The 16,556-nt window shown below is 36.1% G+C and overlaps 1 protein-coding gene across 1 annotated transcript in view; it reads left to right on the forward strand.

The window, feature by feature from the left end:
* Itgbl1 (integrin subunit beta like 1) overlaps positions 1 to 16,556 on the forward strand; it is a 234,107-nt gene that overhangs the window by 198,622 nt on the left and 18,929 nt on the right. The window contains exon 8 of the mRNA XM_004858584.4: positions 12,801 to 12,917. Coding sequence (XP_004858641.1) covers positions 12,801 to 12,917 — 117 coding nt within the window. The remainder of the gene's footprint in view (positions 1 to 12,800; positions 12,918 to 16,556) is intronic.

The raw sequence follows: 16,556 nt of genomic DNA on the forward strand, positions 1-16,556 counted from the left end.
TGAGGGGAATCACTGCCCGTGTCTATCCTGTACAATCTATCCCATAGAGTACTTTAATGGAAAATTACAGTGGGGTGTGGTTATTTAAGACCTGAAATGGAATCATTAAAGACAATACGGAAGACAATTCCACGTTTGTAGGACTTAGATGTGCAGAAATCCAAAAGCTTATTTCTGAAGCCAGACACTTCCCCACACCCTATCTATGGGCTGTACCAGCTAAGGCAAAGGAGATCCCATTTGTCATTTAGATTGGCTGCTTCCTTGGGCTACGGCAGTTTAATTACTTAAGCTCTACATTGCTTACCTCTGTCATTCACTGACTTTTAAAGCTGAGCTGTCACTTCATTTCTGAGTTACATTTGTACATGAGTATGAAACTATTGCCTACTTTATAGGATTTTTTGTTTACAAAAATGAAGCTCAAATAAATAACTTTGGTCTTATTTTAGCAACTATCTTAAGGTTGAAATAATGAGATAATCTAATTTGGAGGACTAAATGACCTGCTCTGTGATGTTTTGCTTGCTGCACTGGAAAATCATCAGAGAAGAGCGAGGCCTAGGGACACTGGTTCCATTTTAATTTTAGACACTGTAGGGCAGATGCAAAAATTTTATATTAGTACAGCATTTGGTCAACATCTAATTCTTCATATGGTCCATGATTACTTTCATTCTTGTGTAATAATGAAGCAAAAACACCAGAATTGACATTTATTTGTATTCCAAAGTCACCAGCAACTTTTCCTCCCCTGACAATTGATGTGTAATGTCAATGTGGCTTGAACTGTAAGTAGCTTCCCAGCCTGTTTCAGAATGGGAAGTGAAAGTATCTCTTACCTTGCAAATGTCTGAAGCAAGATTACTTTATTATCCCTCCAAAATATTTCTATATAAATGAAATGTGCAGAATATTATAGTTCTCATGCGTTCAATTCTTTCTCATGGACATTTCAAGGGAACTTGGGATGCCTTTGGCAGGCGCTTTTTCTAGTGCTATCAGGTTGCTATGGTAAACCTATTATTTTAGGCAAGGCAGGACTATGTTAGTGAAGTGCTAATCTCTTTCCTGTTTTACGTGAGCCTCTAATTACTCTCCAACTATTGAGCATGTACTGAAAGTGTGGTATTTACTATTTTACAAAGTGAAAAAGGAAAAAGTAAGGTCATAGAGAGCATTCCTGCTGCTACCACTAGGGAAGTGCATTGATAAGCCCAAGCTATTTGTCAATAATCTTATTCTGGATCAGGAAATATAGTTTTTTTGCTTGTATAGAAAAATGAAATGAGAAAGAAAGTGAACAAATTTTATCCAAGTAACTGAGACTCAAGGCTCCTAGCATATGTTTTATTACAACAATATCTCCCATTTGCTGAGCACTTACCATGTGCTATGTACTTTGCATGCATTACTTTAGGCTTTATGATAATCCCATATTATCAGTGTTATTGTTATTTTCTTTATGCAATGATGATGAAAGAGTTTTAATTTATTCTTCTAAAGAATCACATTTACTTAATATTATGGTCTCAAGGTGCATCCATTTTCCTACAAATGACTCAAGTTTAACTTTCTTTATGGCCAAATAGTACTCCATTTTGTGTAAATCCCACATTATTTATCCATTCACCTGTGGAGGGACATTCAGGCCACTTTCAAGCTGTTAGGAATTGTACTGCTGTAAACATGAATATGCACGCATCACTGTTACATGTTGACATTAACTCTTTCGGGAAGATACCTGAAGTGGAAATAGCTGGGCCAGATGAAATTATTAGTTTGTCTTTTGAGGAATCTCCATACTGATTTCTATGGGTGACTATAATGTCAAGTGAAATAAATAAGACACAGAAGCTTAAATATTGTGTGGTTTCTCTTACATGCGAAACCAAAAATATAAATAAAGAGAAAAATAAAAGATAAATAATTGAAATGGGGGGTAGATGTTTCTCATATAGGAAAGGGATCAAGAGATGAATGGAGGGGAAATGGGAGGGGAAAGGGGATGAAGAAAGGAATTGAGATGTGTTATGTACATGTGCTAACTCCCCTCAGGCAATGTAAACATTCTGCACTGCACAATGCACTGATAAAGAAAACTTTAAAAAAAAATAAGAAAAGGAAAAAAATGAATCACATTTACTGGTGGGTGTGTCAAGATTTAAGTCCAGAGCACAGCATAATTTATTTTGCTTCCTAACACTAGACCAATCACTGTAAGACTGGACTCTGCATCACCAGAAACTTTCTCTAGCTTTGCAGTCTGGGTGTACTCATGTATTTTATCTTTACTCTTGCTGCTGCTATTCACAGTGTTTAAAATATCCTTAAGTTTGCATTTCCTGAACCTGGCACAATGCTCAACTCATACTGATATTCAAAATGTGGCTGTTGAGTGAATGATAGAACAGCGATCAAATTAATGTCAATATTCGAGATAGAATTAATGAGTCTTGTTCAGTGTATTCCTGAGCAAAAACACATGTGTGTTCTCCACGTGGTGCCATGTGATTAATCATCCCCATCTGAAATTCTCAGTGTGAGCAGGTGAGTAAGAAAGGGGTGTGTGTGTGTGGGCCTGTGTGCGCATGTGTGATAGTGGCTGCAGAGGCAAGGGAAGGAGTAGAGATTAAAAAAGTGGATTATGAAGGAAAGAAGAAAAAGGAGGAAGAAGCAACATCTGGCCTGAAAAACAGAGATTGTCACCTTCATAATTTCCCATAATCTTTTACCAGTTTTGGAAAATTGACCTCTCCCAGAGATTAACAGCTTTCTACAAGGCACTGCTTCTAGGTCTCTCTGCATTACCATTAGGAAAGAGCCACCTAAGAATTTCTATTATTAAAGAAGTAAACACTAGTTAGATAAACGATTAAGGACAGGAAATGACCTTTCCATCTCCTCCCTTACTGCCTGATCTTGAGAGATGACCTGGGCATCCTTCCTCCACACTGTGACCTTGACAAAACCCCATATTTTCTCCCTTTTAAAGCTTCAGTTTCCCTGTCTGTAAATCGTAGCATTGGTTGGACTTAATTGTCCTCCATGACTATTCTAACAATTCCCAAATTTTTGAAATAATTAAATAATTTTTATCTTAATACCTCTCTAGAAATAATGAGAAAGAACAAATTGTTAATGTATTTTATGTGTACATTCTTAAAAATGTACATTTATAAAGGTCTCCATGGTTTTTTTTTGTCTTATAATTGGGCTGTTCTAAACTATCCTGTAAGTTCAAATGAAAGGATCTACTTTCGTCTTTTTTTTTGGTACCGGGGATTGAACTTGGGTCCTTGCGCTTGTGCAGCAGGCGGTGAAACCACTGAGCTAAATCCCCCGCCCCAACTTTTGTCTTTAAGTGTTAAGATAATGGCATTTTGTTTGCATATGTCTTGCAGTATCTTGTGTGCAAATTTTTTTAAAACCCTGAAACAAGGTTTCTTCCAGGATATACCAAGTAAAATTTTAATAACTTGCAGATTGTTGAAATTTTTTGTATTTGAATGAACATGATAGCATCACAAAAATATAATTGTTTCAATTGTAGTTTATTTCCATGGAATTTCCTAAAAGATATAAATAATATGTTGACAATCAATGTGTTTAATTCTATCAAATAGTAAAATTTTATCAAATTTATCAATATTTTCCATTATGTTCTGGCTTTTGGTCATTTCAAGTAGACTTTTTCTGCCCAAGGATTATGAAAACTCAAATCTCTATTCCTGTCTAGACTTTTGTGATTTAAACTTTTACATTTAAATGTTGAGTCCACTGGAAATTTATTTCATTGAAAGGAGTTAAGAAACTGTTTATTTTTTAAAATGTGCCTCACCAGTTATACTGAAGGTATAATTTTGATAAATCCATCATGGCCAATAAATTATAGAACACATTTATTTACAGCATTATGGAATATTATAAAGCAATCACATATCTAAGTGTAGAAAAGAAACATTGCCCAAATTCCATTAACTCTATGTTGTCTCATTCATCTGCTTTCTCTCCTAAAAAGATAATTATTATTCTCATTCATGGTAATCATATTTAAACCATTCTTAAAATTCTCACCCCTAAGTTTGTATTCTCAAACACTATGGTTGTAGACTGGCCTATTTTGGCATTACAGCATCAAATAGTAAGCAGGTGTCTTCTTGTACTCTTGTGCTAATGTTCTTAAGATTCATAGTTGCATGTATTTGTGATTCCTTCATTTCAATTGCTACACAGTGTTCTATTTAATAGCACAACTGATATGTATTTTGTAAGTGATGAGCATTGGGACATTTCTCCTCTGAGACTGTTAGAGATAGTATTGTGATTATACTGGAACATCTCCTCATGCAGGCATGTCTGTTTATTCTAGGGGATATAACCAATAATTGGATGGATTGCTGGTTCTCATATTATGCAAATCAACTTTACTAGATAATGTCAGAAGTCCCCTGATATTCAAACAGTGCATACTTCCTCTCTATCAGACATGTCTTACTTCTAAATTATTGCCAGTGCTTATTATGTTCATTTTAAAGTGTTTACCTGATTGGTTTGGGTTAGAATTTCATTGGGCTTTAGTTCACATTTTCCATATGAATAAGAGAAGGAGCATTTTCTTCTATGTTTACTGGTCACCCCATCTCCCACTTGCAGAAGAGCCTATTCAGATCTCTTGCCTACATATTTAAAGATTGTTTGTATTTGTTATTGTTATTGTTGTTAGAGTCCTTCATATAGTTTGGACAAGAGGTAGTTGTCAGACAGATGTGTTGCTATATTGTGTGTCTTACCTTTTAACTCTTATTATTTTAATGAACATAAAGATCTTAATTATAATTCAAATTGTTAATTTTTCATATTTATTTGCTCAAACACCATTTATGTGGATCTGACATTTTCTTCCTATGTAATACAAAGTACATCTTTTAAAAAATTACAGATCTTCTTTTATGGCCTTCAGTGTAACTTTATGGTATAACACAATTTAAATTCATTTATTTTATGTTGCTAATGTTCTTCTGCATGAAGCATTTTTCTATTGTATTAGATTGGGTTACTGTTGGTACATGAAAAGTAGTCATTTCTGTTTAATTTTTTACTAGATAGCTTAATGAAATGTCTTATTCTTTTAAATGTATTTGCAATTTTTATTTTGCACATAAAAGTATACCATGTGCTAATAATATTTTTATCTAATTTTCATTACATTGCACTTAAAGCATACCAATTGTTACAAGCATCTTTCTCTCATCTCTAACTTAAATCACTTCCTATTAACTATGATGTGGAATATTGTTTGAATGAATTATTGTATATATATATATATATATTTGTGATATTCTTTGTACAAATCTATGGAACAGTCTGTCCACTGGGGTTGAACCTAGATCAATGATATAGTTGAGAATCTGCATCATGTAAGACAGTTATTGAGTCCTTAGGATGAGATATGATTTGGGGAAGCACAGAATAAAGAAGGTTAAGAGCTGGGCATTGGGGGGTTCCAAGATTTGGTACTTATCTAATTATGAGAAGCCAGCCAAGTGGTTAGAGAAGAAATAGTAAGTATGAAGTTAACACTGGGGTAGTAACACAGGGATAGTTAGCATTCCCTGGAGGAATGTGTTTTCCAAAAGTGATCAACCCTTAACGGCTTTTAAGAGATGGTATAAGATGGTACAGGGAATCGATCATTAGGTTTTCCTCACTGGAAACTTTGTCCTCTTCCTCCTCTTTCTCCTGCTTCCTCTAACTACTTTTGAGATTTAACTTCTCTGATGTGTTGCTCATTTAAAGAAAAACTGATGACATATTATATTTTCAAAGACGAAGTTGAGATGACATTTGAAGTCAGTGCATTGATAGGGAAGAGGGTGTCCCGACCTTACAGGTAAGGTAAGGAACCTGGAGAAACACATATGTGAATGCTGGCTGTTTGATAAACTCAGAGTAGAGTTTTATTGCCAGGATTTTTTCACATTTAAAAGAGTGATATGTGTAGCACTACTCAAGATTACTCTGATATTTTAAGTCTCCTTTATTGAATGATTTTTAAGATTTTGAGACAATTTAGATGAGAGAGAGAGAGAGAAAGAGAAAGGAGAGAGAGATTGGGTTTAAGGTTGAAATGAGAGAATACCTTGCAAATTTTAGTTGTATATATATTTTACAAAACATTAAAATTTATTAAAAATATATTGAACTTTCATGTACTAATTCTAATAATATTCATTTTACACTAATGGTAATTTTTATTATAAGTCTATAATATTGTTCAAAACAAGTATTTAATATTTGGTAATGTAATTATTCTCAGACATTCATATTTGTAGTTAATGAAATGAGATAAGCTCTATGGGGAAAAATTACAAACATGTATCTTTTGTTCAGCAGTACATTCCCATATCTATTGAAGTACTTTACATAAAAAACATGCTTAATAAATATTTTTTTGATTTTCATGTAAGAATAATTTGAAGCTTTTCTTCCTACTTCGCATTATCATTTATTAGTGGGAGGGGTAGGGGAAAGGAAAGAAGGGAAAGGAAAAAATATGAGAAAAGGAAAAAATGGAAACAAAGTCTTTGTAACTAAGGAAAGGTGGAGGGGGTGAAGGGAGAACAGGGGAATGGGGAAAAAATAAGAACCAAGATACATCATGTACAGGTACAAGTTCCCAGTCATAAATGTAAATTATTGTATACCTAAAATGTACCAATAAAAGAAAAAAATAATTTGAAGCAAGTAAACTAGAATTTTTAAAGTTTATTTTAGTTGTGGTAGAAAGACTTTTGAAAGAAGATGTTTATCTTAAATCTTAATAATTGTGGGAAAATATACATTTACACTTAAAATATTTAAATTAGGTGAAATGTTTATTTGTTAAAATGACTAGCTGTTCATAAAGCCATAAACTATACATTTTGTCAGTGTCTTGACTTAGAATTTTTTTACATCTTGCAAAAATGAACTGTCAAATGAGAAATGTACAAGTAAACTGTTTTTATCAGAACTTTCATATATCTGCCTTAGTACATCATTCTTTCCTTAAAACATAATTTATAAAAATTTACTACCCTTTATAAAAAGGTTTTATTAGACAGAATTTTGTATATGCTTAAAGATTATCTATGTTAGTAACATCTAATAGGAGTAGGCAGACACAGTACATTCCAAGTAGGTTTCGGCTGAACCATATTAGAGATGTTGACTGAATTTTTAACCTCACATATTATTTCCATCCTCCTTTCTCTCTGTTCATGAATGGCTTGTAAATTACTTGGTTTACTTTTACTTCTTTGGATGTCCCTTTTTTCAAGATTTTCTTCTCAATATGTGGTATAAAATAGTACTTAAACCTAGAAAAAATAGTATTAATAGCTAGAAATTCAGGCTTTCTAGTTTATCAATCTTATTTATGAGAATATTAATTTTATAGTCATTTGAGAAGCCATAGTTAAATCTCCAGAACCTTAAAACAGTCATTAAAATAATAATCTCATCTAATAAATGAAAGAAGGGTATTGGACTCAATTTCTTGTTTAAAAAAAGTCAATAAATGTGTATGTCTACTTCATCGACAGGAAATATTGCTGACTGCTAACAAGATATAGAGTTCATTGTGTGTGAACTGTGAAGATCCAGTTTCATGATAGGTTTCAGACATTTACTTGTCTAGTGTAAAATCAGGGCTCTACTAATGGGGTGGGCAGAGTACTACCGCTCAGAATGAAGGAGGAATTCTGCCAGATAACGGAACAGGATGAGCAAAGATTTCCCAGAGGGGATTAGATTTGAGCTGGCTATTGAACACTGGCTAGGATGTACAGCAGAAGAAAGAAACACGGCCCCTATGTCATGACTTCAACAGGAGTCCACTATGGCAATCGGATTTGTGCTGGCAAAATTACATCAGACCAAGTATGCAGAAGTCAGAGAAGAAATATGATCTTGTCTTTAAGGTCACATGGGTCTGCAGGAGGAGTTATGTAAGGACATTAATCATAAATATGTTTTAAGAAAGTGAATTTTGTGAAATTTTGAAATAAAGTTAATCGTTATGTAAAAGAAGAAAAATCAAATATGCTTTTTAGATTTAATGACAGACTGGAGGATGGAACATTTTTTTAAATAAAGGACTCAGGAAGAAGGAATAAATTTGTCAATAAAGAAGTGAATTTGATGTAGGACCTATTCAGTTGCTCTGTTAATTCTAAACATGAATGAAGGTATTCAAGCCATGGGAAGTGCTATTCTATTTCAACATCCTATTTCAAATTCAAGTCCTGCCATTTAAACTCACATTTGCATATAAGTAAACTATTCAGAAATTATTATTGTTTAATGCATTCATTCAATAAATATTGATTCAGAATCATGAGAACACAAAAGAAGTGCAGTTAATTTTGCTGTATCTGAGAAAGTGCATAAAAGAGTGTACATATCATATTTGGTGGAATTTACCTGGGATCTTGAAGGATGATTGGGAATTTATATGACAGGTATATGATAGTGTCTGAACTAAAAATGATAGCTACTTTTGGCAGTGACAGAAGTTTTGATTTAAGACAGAAGAATAATATGCTTTAAAATGTGGGCTGCATGAGGAATTTATTTTTCTTTACCTTTCTTTTTTATTATCATTTTTAATTTTATTGGTACAATTTAGATTTACATAATGATCACATTCATCATAGGGAATTACATGATGTATCTTGATTCCTTTTTTTCCCATTCCCCTCCCTTCCCTTCAACCCCTCTTCCACTTCCTTATTTTACCTCCCTGTTTCCAGTTTTCCTTTGTTCCTTCTTTTCTCATTTTTTTCTTTTTCCTTCCTTTCCCTCTTCCCCTCTCTAGTTCTCCCTTCCTATTGAATGATTTTTTCTTTTTTGGTACCTGGGATCGAACTCGGGACTTTGCACTTGCAAGGCAGGCACCAGAACCACTGAGCTAAATCCCTGTCCCTGAATGATTTTTTTCTCATTTCACATTGTCTATTATACATTTTGGTCCCTATTTACATTTTCATTTTCTTATACCAGAGAGACATGTGATATTTACACATGTGTGTCCAATTTATTTCACTTAAGAGTATAGCTTCAAGGTACATCCATTTAGCTATAAATGTCTCGTTTATCCTCCTTTATGGCTAAGTAGTACTCCATTGTATAGAAAAACTACATCTTCTTTATCCATTCATTGGTTGGTGGGCATTTAAGTTGTTTCCAAGATTTAGCTGTTACAAATTGCGTTGCTATAAACATGGGTACACATATATCACTGTGATATGATGCTTTTAATTCTTCTGGGAAGATACCTAGAAGAGGAATAGCTGGGTCAAAAGGGACCTCTAATCCTAGTTTCTTGAGAAACCTCCACACTGATTTCCACAATGGTTGCACCCGTCTGCACTCCCTCCAACAGTGGAAAAGGGTTCCTCTTTCCCTACATCACTGCCAGCATTTGCTGTTGATTGATTTCTTCATGTTACCCATTCTTTTTGGAGTGAGATGGCATGTCAGCATTGTTTTAATTTGGATCTTTCAGATGACCAGTGATGTTGAACACTTTTTCTTTTATTTATTTGCCATTTGTACTTCTTCTCCTGAGAAGTGTCTATTCATTTCAGATGCCCAGTTTTGGATTGAGTCTTTAAATTTGGGAGGGGCATCTTATTTTTTCCAATTCATTGTATGTTCTAGATATTAGTCCTTTGTCTGAGGGACTACTGTCTAGAAATTTTTTCCCACTCTGTGGGTGATTTCGCTTGCAGTGCAAAAGTCTTTTAATAGGATGAGATCCCAGTTGTTGACTGTTTGTATTATCTCTTGTGCAGTCTGGGTTTTGTTCATGAAGTCTTTGACAACCCAGGATTCAGGGGTAGACAAAGTCTTCTTTACCTTTCTATTTACAATAAATTAACCTTTTCAGATATTGTGTGTTTTGCCTTTCCATTAGAAGACACTATATCCTATAGAGTATATTAGATTTGCACATATAGAGTTAATTAGGCTAATACTTGCCTTAATATGTTCGTTAAAAAAAAGAAGTTCCAATAGATATATGTTGAAAAAAGAATTGCAAAAAGTGAATTATTTCTTCTTCCTGCCCATAATATACAGTTGTAAAAGATATGTGAATTACAAACTATTAGGAAATACAATGTTTCTGGACAGAATGTTAACACTTTACCCTCTAACTTTATACAAGAAATATAACATAAGAATATCAACAATGAATATAATGAAATACTGATATCTTGACACTGATGCCAATATTTAGTTTATCCCTTCCAAAGAGGCACAGGAACCAATAATTCATATTCAGGAGAATTACTGTGTGCTTTAACGTGTGAATAAATGTGTCATCATCAATGCATATGACTTGAAATGTAAACACTATTTGTAATTAAGAATGTGTTATACCTTAGATTAATGTGATTGGTAATAACGGTTTCTCACAACTGCCCATGAGGAATAATGAACCACCACACTTCTGGGGTCTCAACGTTTGTTTCTCTCTGCAGTCAGCATTATTGGATCCATTCACGCACCCATCCATGATGATGGTTAGAGTGTTTGTGCACTAAGAATACTGGGCTTCTAGCCAGTGCTAACTAGTTTCTAGTTAGGTGACCTCAAGTAACTTGTTAACTCTGACATGATTGAGTTTCTTCACCTTTTACACAATATTACATAAAAAGAAGGAAGACATAATGGAGCCTTCTGATGTTTTACAAAGGAAGGAAGGAAGGAAGGAAGAAGGGAAGGAAGGAAGGGAGAAAGAAAGAGTACTGATGCTTTTCCAGAGATAGATCTGAATTCTCCCATTTAGAGATTTTTGTTAAAAATTAAATTACTTAAATTGGCAAAAATTGTATGTATTTATTTTGTATAATCTATTATTTAAAATATAGATGATTATGGAATAGCTATACAAAACTAATTGGCATATGTGTTACCTTATGTACTTAATGTCTGGTGGTAGGACTACTTAAAATCTATTCTCTTAGCAGTTTTCAAAATAGTAGTTAATGATTTCTATTCACTACAGTCACCTGATATGCAATACATTTCTTGACCTCACTTCTCTAGGGTAACTGAAATTTAGCTTGTGGCCAGCATCTCTGAGCCTTGTACTGTAGCTCCCTTCAGCTAAGGTTCTAGGCTGCAGATTAAGTGGGATGGACAGTGTGTTAGTGGAAGGGTGCAGGCTCACAGTGCAAGTCTGGCTCAGCAGCCCTAAGTAGCCTGGGAAGCAAGGGACTGCCACGCTCCTGTCCTCCCTGCTGTCCTTTTGCAGTGCGGGTGCTGCATGCTGAGGACAGCTTCTGTGCCCACTCCCTGCTCTGCTGAGGCTCTGGCTGCTCATCTACACAGCCTGGCCCTTTGCTTTCACCTTCAGCAATCAGGTCTCTGGCCAAGAGCATTGCTCTGTCCAGTTTGGGCCAACAAAGGGAAAGGGAAAGGGAATCCCCTTGTGAAGTGGCCCCTACCTCCTGTACTGTACTGTACTCCAAGTACTCCAAGTACTGTACCTCAAATTGAAAGTAATTCGTTGAGGGGAAACCAGAACAGCCCAATCTAGTGCCTCATCCTTCACCAGATTCTCCAAGCCAGATTTTTTTTTCTGGTACCGGGGATCGAACTCAGGACTTGTCAGGCAGGCACAGTGCCACTGAGCTGCATCTCCAGCCCACCAGATGCTCAAAAGGACCCTGACCCCACCACTTCTGCCAAAAAGATTGTGAATCACTGCATGTGATTATCCCTAATTACAGCTCTGAAATGACATGATTCCAAATACTAATTTTTCTTTCCTGCGTCATCTACCAACTCAGAATTTCTTTAACAAGACACAAGTGCAGCAACAGAATGGTGAACATCATTGCAGGGTCAGCCAAAAGCACCTTAGGATCACTTCAGTGGGTGTGTGACTATGGTGGCTGGGCTAATGAAGGAAAGTAACAGATTTCTGGGAGCACTGGCACCGGGCTGAATTTCTGGCAAGCCAGTATGATTCCTTAGGCAAAAGGAATTTTCTTTTTTATGTAGCCTCCCGATGCAGTGTTATGAGTGTATGAAGATGAGATATGGCTTCATGGGTGGGTGGACTAGCTTTAAGGTTAATGACATTGGATGTGAAGTTTGATTCTATTCCTTACTAGCTGGTTCTCCCCAAACAGCATATTTACCTTAATATGTCTCAGTTTCCTGGTTAGTAAAATGATAGTAATGTTAGTTAATGTGTAGGTACAGGGAGAACAAAAGATGTAATGTGAAGAATTATAGTGTTGGATATGTAGTTACAGCTCAAGAAAAAAATAATGAAAATCATCATGATATTACTAGTGAAGAGACTGGCTAACGGAACCAAACGCGTTCCAACAAAGTCTGTACTTTGAGATTTTAAGCTGAAAATTATAAGGTTTTGGGGGTCATGTGTTTTGGCTTGTGATCCACATTAAAGTGAATTCTACAAACTCTAAAATTACTACAAATAATCACTAGAATGTCCACTGAAGTATACCTGCAAATATTTCTTCACATGGCCCATGGGATTTTCAAAGCTGAGTAAAACAAGGGTAGAACTCGCCAGCGTGAATGCCTTCTGAGCCAGCCACTCTCACACCAAATCCTGACTTCCTTGGGCAGGTTAGAAAAAGTGTTTGCTGAACTGTAATTGAGCATGGCCGAGAACTGGTGGGGAGATTCGGGTTTGATTCCGTGCTTGTTCCCGGGTGCCTTCCGAGCCTGTGCATCTCCTAACCAGTGTGCGTCCTCTCGACCCTTTGCAGGCAGATGTGAATGTGGAAAGTGCACTTGCTACCCACCGGGGGACCGCCGGGTGTACGGCAAGACCTGTGAGTGTGACAACCGCCACTGTGAGGACCTGGAAGGCGTGGTGTGTGGAGGTGGTAACCCTTCTCTACTTGCCTAGAATTTCTTTCCTTTGCTTTCCGAACTCTCTTTAGCTCCTTTACAATTGCTTTGACAAAGATCAGCAGAAATCAATGTGCCATTAGACCTAAATGCAGTACACTGTAAGGTTTGTTAGAACCTTTGTTTCTTTGAAATCTTGATTTAGGCATAGTGAAAGTCCATAGTGCGCCTTCCGTGAAGATCCTTCAATCTAAGTACCCAGGGCTGTGATTCTTTATGGCAGTAAAAGGCTTCGATGCAAGTGGACACTTGACTGTGATTTTATTACTTAACTCATAAAAACTGCTGCACAAAGTATCACTCACAAGCATGAAAAAAGACTGGTAGACTGCGCCCTCAATTTAACTGTGAAATCACAATAGATATACTCACAGTTTCCATGATAAACCATATAAGAGCTTACTGGAAGTAATAAACCGTCCAGAAGAGAAAGGGGCAGATGGACAGTAGGCATCAAAGTAGCAGCAAAAGTGAAAGTCCCGGAAGGGGAATGGGGACCAGAGCATTAGCAGAGAAGGACAGCTGCATCAGCATTACTCTTGTATTTCAGTCTTGGAACACTACTTTGCAGAGATGGATGCCCGTGAAAGACAGCTCCTTCCAGACTTTCATTACTATTGAAGGAAACAGACATGGAACCACATCAAGTACTATAATTCTATTTCTTAAACATAATTATGACAATGCATTGAGCATTACATTAGTGGGGAACAAACAAAATATATGTCCTATTTATAGAAAGCTGGGGGATCATTTATCTCTGAGGTCTGATAACTCTGTTATCTATGGACCTATTATTACCTGCCCATCTTAAAAGTGGATTTACTCTCTCTCTAACCAACTATAACACACTTGGAATTTGACCAAAAATATTTTTCTTCTTTTTATTCCCTGAGAGCCATGGGAAATAATTGTTGCAGCCAGTGGTTCATCTCCTGGTACCATCTTGGCAGCCATCCTAAAAGACTGTTTCCACTCTCTATTTCACAGATAGAAAATTGAGTGCAGTTAGAGGAGCTAATTCTCTATAACTAAAAAAAAATGGATGACCCAGAACTTGAGCTCTGCCCTTCATTCCCTGGGCCAGTTTTCCCCAGAGTGATGTCAAACACTTCAAATTATGTTAATCTTATTTTTGGGTTAGATCTTCCCTTCTTTGGTCTTAGATACTAGAAATACGTAAGTAGATTGTAGTTTGTTGTTGTTGTTGTTAAGGATGTGATATATATTCACTTAATTCTCCTGAAAATATCTATAAGGCCTGGCTGACCTCTTGAATGTACTGGACACTGGACTCTGCTCTTATCATTGTTTTCCTTCTCTCTCTGACATGCAGTGTTTTCCTCCCATGGGCTTCTTTGCCCAACATCTCTGATGACTTCGTTTGACATGTTGATTCTGGAGGAACCTGTTTCAGGTTACATTATACATATGTCCCCCTATAAATCTTTATCTCCATCTCTGAGGAGGAAATACAAACTGAAAACAAATGTCTCTCCCTGTTAGGTGAGAACAGAGGACATTAACATCCTTGCTGTTCATCTGTACATAGCTGCTGGTGTCCCTAGGAGAATGGACAAACTAGGAAAATAACAGTGTATGAAACAGAGCATCACTCACTTGATTTACAATGAAAAATGGAGTTGCTGCTGTTATTAGAAGTCTTGGTAGGGAAATGCTTTAGAAAATTATATTCTGACACAGGATCTGGTTGTCATTTATTTGAAAGGAGAAAGAAGTACTGATATAAGAGCTAAATGGTTTGGCAGGAAAGTGAAGAAAGCTGATAAAATTCGTATAATCAATGTAGTTACTGCCATGGTCAGCCAGAGCTTCGTTCCTCGGTAAAACATGTTTCGTGCACACCAACTAGCCTAATTCTGAGTCTCTTTTTCTTACACTTTAGCAGCTAACTCTAAGAAATCATATATTCATTTAATTTTACATTTTAAATTTTATTAAAACATGTTATCAATCAAAAGATCTCTGAATATGTTTAAAGTTTCCAAAGGAAGCAAGCCTTAATAATTTCCCTTGAAAATATTTTACATTGTTATTCTCAAAATTCACTTTGATATTCAAATCACGTCCTTGGTGGATGTGGGGTTAGAATGATATCAGTCTTTGACGTGTTGTTTATGATAAGAATATTTGCTTCATTTACCTTCTCCTGTTTCCCATGAGCCACTTCAGTTAACCCATTCACACCGTAGCTCAGAGGCTTACTCTGGGCCAGAGGTTCTCTCCCCAGGGCCTGTGAGCTCATCTTTACATGTTCCACGGAGTCCAGTGCTTGGAGAGGGTCAGTTCTTGGGGGAAGGAATGACTTCACACATTTGATCATGTTTGTTATAGTCATATATAGCTAGCAATGCTACCTAAAATGTACCATCTACACGGTATTCCTCTCTAGTACTCCTCAATGAGCAAAGTCCTAGATAAGGTTGATTCTTGTTATTTGTGGTAACTGTGGTTTAAAAGGTCACCCTGAGTACCAACTTAGCAAACACTGACTCATCATTCTTAAGAGAAATAACGAGATCAGGTTTCTGGCTTTGGTCACAATATTTTCATCACCTGGTCAATAGATGACCTTGTTTTGTTTATGTTTGTGTTTAAAAATATCTTATTTAATATGATTGATTCATTCACATTGAATTGATGTATTAAAATCACTCACAGAAAGCACAGAAATCCTCCCTCAAAAAGGTCACCAACATTCCTCAGAAAGACACTTGTTCACAGCATGCAGGTGAAAACAGCAAGACAGAGCATGACCTCTGACCCTAGCCCGGCATGTGAGCATCAGGCAACTCAGATGTTTTCAGGTAGTTCTGTGAATGTTCATTGTATGGCTGCAGATAAAGTTTAACAAATAGGTGAATTGACAAACATAAAATTTGTGATTAATGAAAATCATCTCTAACGCATTTTAAACCTCACTGGAAGGTTTTCATTAGAGAAGGCTGGAGGTGAAGGCACATTCTGTGGGTTCACCCCTGTACAGCCTCAGAAATTTACTAACACATTTCTCGTTTGTAATGTGATAATAATACCCATCTTGTAGGATTTTTATGAGATTAGTGAGTTGATGCACATAAAATACCTTGGACATAAGTGTCACATCCATATATTAGATTACCATTACTATATATTTGTTCAGATCTGTGAGTAGTCTTCAATTTTGTGTGGCATGGATAATGTCCCCTTTCTGTTCTATTTTCATGAAGTGGTCTTTCTTTTCAGACTTAGCACTGAGTTACTGAGTCAAACAGCCAGTACCACCCTTCTCAGGAGTACTTTTCATGGTTGTGGCTTCTCAGTGCATGTGTATGGGAAGCTTCCTGCTTCCTGTGGATCTGCTCAAGAACAGAGGAGCATTATGAAGTGACTCTGGACATTAGGGTTCCTCAAGTCACAATGTGCATTGTTAAGTTTCCATTTTTCTCAGTCTACTTAAAAATATCTACTGTCACACAAAAACTTCTCTCATTCAGTATACATATCCTATCAGGTAAATAAAACATAAAAATGATTAAATGAGAAAAACTCATTGCATGATTATTCTATCCCCCCGACACATGCATGCCCTTCAGTATTTTTTACCTCTT

The sequence above is a fragment of the Heterocephalus glaber genome, unplaced genomic scaffold (assembly GCF_053883595.1).
Source record: "Heterocephalus glaber isolate CG9 unplaced genomic scaffold, H.glaber_assembly_v1.0 deba00001579, whole genome shotgun sequence".
Classification (NCBI taxonomy): domain Eukaryota; kingdom Metazoa; phylum Chordata; class Mammalia; order Rodentia; family Bathyergidae; genus Heterocephalus; species Heterocephalus glaber.